At 48.1% G+C, this 6,300-nt stretch overlaps 1 protein-coding gene across 1 annotated transcript; it reads left to right on the forward strand.

Annotated features, from left to right (window-relative positions):
- The first annotated feature begins 2,935 nt into the window (after positions 1 to 2,935).
- Positions 2,936 to 5,191, forward strand: LOC100839678 (3-ketoacyl-CoA synthase 6). The gene has a single exon (XM_003563936.4). The coding sequence runs from the start codon at positions 3,217 to 3,219 to the stop codon at positions 4,690 to 4,692; it is 1,476 nt and encodes a 491-aa protein (XP_003563984.1). The 5' UTR covers positions 2,936 to 3,216; the 3' UTR covers positions 4,693 to 5,191.
- Positions 5,192 to 6,300: the final 1,109 nt, after the last annotated feature.

A 6,300-nucleotide genomic window follows, 5' to 3' on the forward strand; every position in this document is an offset into this window, starting at 1 on the left:
GAAAAACAGATCCGTCAGCTTGTTTTATCCGTCACGGTCAGCTCGCGTCGAATATTCTGGTGGGCCCGGATCCTTTGGAAAGGTCTCGAAATTATCTCTCGAACAAGTACTTGTTTGCTTAATTTGGACTCCGGATGCGGCCTGGGTGATTAAAACAAATTCGGGTCTCCTGACAGCTCGGACCCGAATCGGATTCAACTTTAATTCGTGATATCTTTCTCTAGCAAGCTCCGAATCATGTGCCGTTTCATTTGTTGGAAAGTAGACTTGATAGGTTTCACTTTGAATCTCCCTTTGCAGGCTATCACATTTCATCTTCACTTTGAACTTGTAGAGTTCAATAAGATGCATGCATAATAAGATCAGACAAGATAGTAGCTCTACCTCTTAACAAGTAATATATTGAACATATTTAATAATTGAATTCACCTTATTAGAATTGTTATTGAATACTCCAATAATTAGATTTGTAATGGTCGTATCCATGGTGATCATGTCCATATCAGTGGGGGCAAAATGGTAAAAATGGTTTTTTGGTCGATAACTTTTGTGTGCATCATGTGGGGGAAGGAGAGGGTTGGTCCATGGTCCACCATGGTGGACCAAACGCCCCACACATTTCTTGCCCTCTACTCTATCTTATTTCATCCTTTGATCATTGCATGAGAGATTTGACTTGTTGACTTGTCTTCCTTTGTCACGTAGGATTGACTGCGTCACGTGTGCGTCTTAACTCATGCTTGGAAAATGTTGACTTAATCGTCGCCACGTAGGATTTGTGGACCGGCCATATAAGAGTTTTATTTTATTACAACAATCTTGTTTGCAAGATTTCGTCATATGGAGCGAGAAGGTTCAGCTAGATTTAAATTAGGTGTACAAAAGATTTTGATATTTCAAAAAACAGCAAGAACCAAAACTGGAATATTGTGCAGTACATATTAAAGGTGGGTCATGCATATTGACACGACAACAGCCATGCATGTCAGAAACAAAAGTTTCAATGTGTACTCTTTACCTTGCTTAACTCGTATGCATGGGATGGCAGATGTTTTAATTAGCCAGCAAGATCCCAGCTTGGAATTATAGATGCATGATTTCACCCATCAGAATTTAAATCCTGGTGCTCACAATATACTTTAGGAATTATTGCCTGCCGTCTTCTCGTCGGAAAAGATACATGCGTGGAATGGACGGTATTCGTACTGGTGCAGCGTTACCATGGTTCCGTTCAACATTTCGTTTTCCAAATAGAACATCTCTTTTATTTACTCACAAAACTAGCAACATGGGCTTCGGACTAGTTTTTCTATTAATGGTACCATGGTCCCGTGGCAACTAGCAACATGGGCTTCGGACTAGTTTTGTTCAAAAAGTTAGACCCAAAACTGTTGCACTCACACACAAATTAAATTAATAGCACGGCTGCCTGCAAATAAAATAAAATGAATAACGGTTTTGCTATTTCTTAGCCGACCTATTTCTTAGTCAATGATAATAATTTTTTGATTCAATCATTGAGATTCGTTTAAGATTAATGTAGTTCCGATAGATAAGAAAATTTTCATTTGATGGGCAAGATTGTCGACTGAGAAATAACTATTTTTTAAACGACTGAAAAATAGACACTCCCAATAATACTCTCTCCGTTTCATATTAAATGATGAAATATTACATGTATTTAGACATTTTTGGATATATAGATACATTCATATTTGGATAAATTTGATTCGCTTAATATGGGTAGAACGGCTATCTATCTCGGGCTGGTTACGCGAGAGCAGTTAACACCGTGCATGCGAGCTTACCAACCGACCTTTCCATCCGGCAACGACGGCCTGTCAAGCGCCGATGCCACAAGCGGCGTACGTTGCTACCTTACTGCTTCTTTGGTCTTGTTCTAACTATAATTCTTCTCTAGGTCCGAAAATTACAAAATAAAGCGTCTAAACTTATCGGGGTACAAGTTAAGGAGACTTGTGTACAATTGTAGTAGTACATGCCAGTGAGTTAAAAAGAAGTAAGAGAAACTAGATGTTTTTTTCTCATTCGTTGCGCGCAATACTTGTCCCCGACCCGATAGTAGACGCACCTACGTCTCCATCAGCTTCATGGGCACCAGAAAGAGCTTATGGGCACCCCATAATACGACCGTCCATGCGACCATGTGACCATGCCAAGTTCAGGTCAACACACGGGTCGAGAAAAATCGGTCATCTGCTTTCAAGAGGCAGAGGAAACAGAGCATGGGAGGAATGGCAGTGCACTGCATGAAGTTTCAATATTGCTTGACCAGGACCTCTACGACAGGCCTGAAGTCCTGAACCCGCTGCACTATGCCAACGCTCATCTGCCATCCAACGCGGAGAGGAAATGCCCTTGGACTTGCGATTTTCTGGAAGATGAAGTCCTAAACAAAGAGAGGAAATGGCTGGGCAAAGAAAAAAAAAACCGTGTCTTTGTACATCTCGAGAGCAGAAGAGCCGGTGCCAACAATAAACACCCCTCTGAAACTGATTGCTGTGGCCTGTGGGGGATGCTTGATGGCGAACGTGGGCGAGCGTTGGCTGCCACCTGGTGCGTCCTTGTGCACACTGAGCAGAGTCTACCTAATTGCGCTCGTGCCTCGCCCCTCGAACTGGTTTATACATCTGTTGTGCCGTCAAATTGGGCGTCTTCAGCTTCCGTCTTACGTTTCTGTAGAAGCAGTACAACTTGACGAAACCTGATTCGCGACCATGCCCCGTGGGGTTGTTTTGGTCTCGTAACTACGTTGCTCCTCTCGCTTTAATTAAATCCCAGTGCTCATTCTTCTCCATCCTCCATGTTTCGTGAGATCCATCATTATTGGTTTGGTGGAAAATGCGGCGTAGTACAGTAAGTACCACAATTGTATAAGTGTCGCGAAAGCATTGAAACCCCGATGCTTGTCACTGACAGTGTGGCGAAACATTGTCTTAAATCAGAAGCATGAATTCATCTTATCATGCATGGTCATCAGATTTATCGGCGAACAAAAGCCATGACCACAAGTAGCTAGCCTGTGCGCGTAAAGAGGCAGGCGGCCCACCAGTGTGCCCGGAGCTTCCTTTTTATACCTGTTCCCCCTTCACTCCTCTCCCGCAAGGCCGGGGGGCAATCTGAGTAGCTCGCACAGCGCCAGTCGGTGAAACGCGCATTGCCATCCCAACAACAAAAGTAGAACGCGTGCAAACAATGAGCTCGTCACCTCAGCTTATGAAGCGGGTCAAGCCGGTGTACCAGTACGTGGTGAACAACTTCGTCGTCGTGCTCGCCGTGCCGCTGGCCGTCGCTGGTATCGTCAGCGCCGCGCGCGTCGGGCCCGATGAGCTGCTGGAACGTGCGCGCGCGCTCAGGCCGGTGCACGTCTTCCTGGCCGCATTCCTCCCGGCCGCCGTGGCCGTCCTCTACCTCATGATGCGGCCACGCTCCGTGTACCTCGTGGACTACGCCTGCTTCCGCACGAAGCCCAGCTGCCGCGTCCCCTTCGGCACGTTCCTGGAGCACGCCAAGCTGGTGACGTACATTGAAGGGGCCTCCATCGACGAGCGCAGCATCCGGTTCATGACGCGGCTGCTGGAGCGGTCGGGGCTCGGGGAGGAGACCTGCCTTCCCCCCGCGCACCACTACATCCCGCCGTACCGCAACATGGAGGCCTCCCGGGAAGAAGTCGAGCTGGTCATCTTCTCCGCCATCGACGACCTGCTCGCCAAGACGGGCATCAGCCCGGACGCCATCGACATCCTCGTCGTCAACTGCAGCCTCTTCGCGCCGGTCCCTTCCTTCACGGACATGATCATCCGCAAGTACAAGATGCGCAGCGACGTCCGCAACGTGCATCTCTCGGGGATGGGGTGCAGCGCCGGGCTCATCTCCGTGGGGCTCGCGCGCAACTTCCTCCAGGTCGCGCCCCGGGGCGCGCACGCGCTGGTCGTGTCCACGGAGACCATCACGCCCAATTACTACGTGGGCAAGGAGCGCGCCATGCTCCTTCCCAACTGCCTCTTCCGCATGGGCGGGGCCGCGGCGCTGCTGTCCACGTCCCGCGCCAAGGCTCGGTTCCGGCTCTCCCGCGTCGTGCGCACGCTCACTGGCGCGCAGGACGGCGCGTACCGGTGCGTGTTCCAGGAAGAGGACGCAGAAGGACACCGCGGGATCAACCTCAGCAAGGACCTCATGACCATCGCGGGCGACGCGCTCAAGGCCAACATCACCGCGATCGGGCCGCTGGTGCTTCCGGCGTCGGAGCAGCTGCTCTTCGCGCTCTCCTTCATCGCGCGGCGGGTGTTCAGCAACACGCGCGTCAAGCCGTACCTTCCCGACTTCCGCATGGCGTTCGAGCACTTCTGCATCCACGCGGGCGGGCGGGCCGTGATCGACGAGCTGCAGAGCAGCCTGGGGCTGTCGGACGAGCACGTGGAGGCGTCCCGGATGGCGCTGCACCGGTTCGGCAACACGTCCAGCAGCTCGCTCTGGTACGAGCTGGCCTACATCGAGGCCAAGGGCCGGATGCGGAAGGGCGACCGCGTGTGGATGATCGGGTTCGGCTCCGGGTTCAAGTGCAACAGCGCGGCGTGGGAGTGCATCCAGCCCGCGCGCGACGCCCACGGCCCGTGGGCCGAGAGCATCTGCCGCTATCCGGTGTACATCCCGGAGGTGCTCAAGCATTAAACACCTCTCTCTTCCTGCCAGCCAGCACGCACGCGATCAGCACCGTATCGTATCCGTAGGTAACTAAATCCGATCGATGTAGATCGACCGGAGCATGCGTGCCCATAACGAGGAGGACATGGACGGCTGGAGACGCGGCTGGGCCGTGCGCTGGGCGCGTTCAATGCCGGATCTGTCTGACGCGCACATGCCCGGAGCGACCCCGTTGCCTGGTGGTTGTGTTTCCGGCACAAGGGTTTAATTTCCTGTCACTTACACACGTAGTATAGCCGTGGTCCTCGCTCTTGTACCTTTTTGGTTGTTGTTGTTGTCGCCGCCGCCGCCTCCTCTTCCCTCTATCTTCTCCTCTATTCTTCCTTCCCCTTCTCTCTGTTCTAGTATCTCTTTATTTTTGTCATTACGGCTATTTACTTGAGTCCATCGAAGAAAAAAGAAGGGAAATGTAATAATACTACGGGTTTGATAATTAATTAATGTACGACAAATAATTTACTCTCTCTGACTCTCTCCGTGTTGAAGCCTTCAATTGTGACTGTCTAATTAACATCTAGCTGTTTTATAATTGACAAACAGTCAGATTTTTTAGCCATACAGAGACCGACACCTGTCCCGCCCCAGTATTAGTCGAAGTTCACCGTCGAACGAAAATAGAGCTGCCTCCCGCGTCGGCCATACCGGTAACGGCCACAAAGCTTATCGGGCCCCCAAAAAGAACCGTTAAAAGGCTGCAGCCATACAATCTGAACAAGGTCCATAATAAAAAGAAGCCCAGCAACGGATGCCAAAAAATCCAAATTAAACTAGAAACCCATTCCGGTTCAAGACCAACCAAAAAGCCCACTCCAGCTCAATTTGAGCTCCACGAAACCTACGTAGGAGAAAAGGAGGGATCATGGGTAAAGAAGGAAAACCAGCTGAGAATGAGAGGAAAAATTCTCACCTGGCCAAGCCAACCCAGCAGCAACAGGAACATGTAGAAATTTCTCAACTGAACAATTACTTTTGATTACTACTCACTCCATTTCATAATTCTCGTCGAAATATTATATGTATCTAGACACATTTTAGGAATAGATACATCTAATTATGGGCAAATTTGAGACAAGAATTATGAAACAGAGGAAGTATTAGAATGCTACAAGGACAAATGAAAACTGATAACCAAATAAAAAAAGAAATCCAAGAAAGAAATAGAGACTGATACTAAGAATTGAGAAATTTATTTAGAATAAGAAAAACTGAAGATAATACTGATAAGACATATGAAAGGCAAAAAAAACTAACAAGGCAGACGATACTAATACAGGCAGATAAATACTGAGAATAAATTAGGAAACCAAATGCAAGAATGACAAGACATTTATGAACAAACAAATGACATAAAAGAATGATACAAGCTGAAAAATGAGAAATACTTAGAAATATACATACTAACTACGAAACTGGAAAAAAATAGAGGTTAATTACTCAGAATAATCTTAAAAATACATAGAATAAAGAAAAGTGGTAATGATAAAGACATAAGACTGGTAAATAGAGGCCAATACTAAAAAAAACTAAACACAAGACTGATAAAGACATATAGATATGAAAGGCTAGAAAAATGAT

The sequence above is a fragment of the Brachypodium distachyon genome, chromosome 1, assembly GCF_000005505.3.
Source record: "Brachypodium distachyon strain Bd21 chromosome 1, Brachypodium_distachyon_v3.0, whole genome shotgun sequence".
In the NCBI taxonomy this organism is placed as follows: domain Eukaryota; kingdom Viridiplantae; phylum Streptophyta; class Magnoliopsida; order Poales; family Poaceae; genus Brachypodium; species Brachypodium distachyon.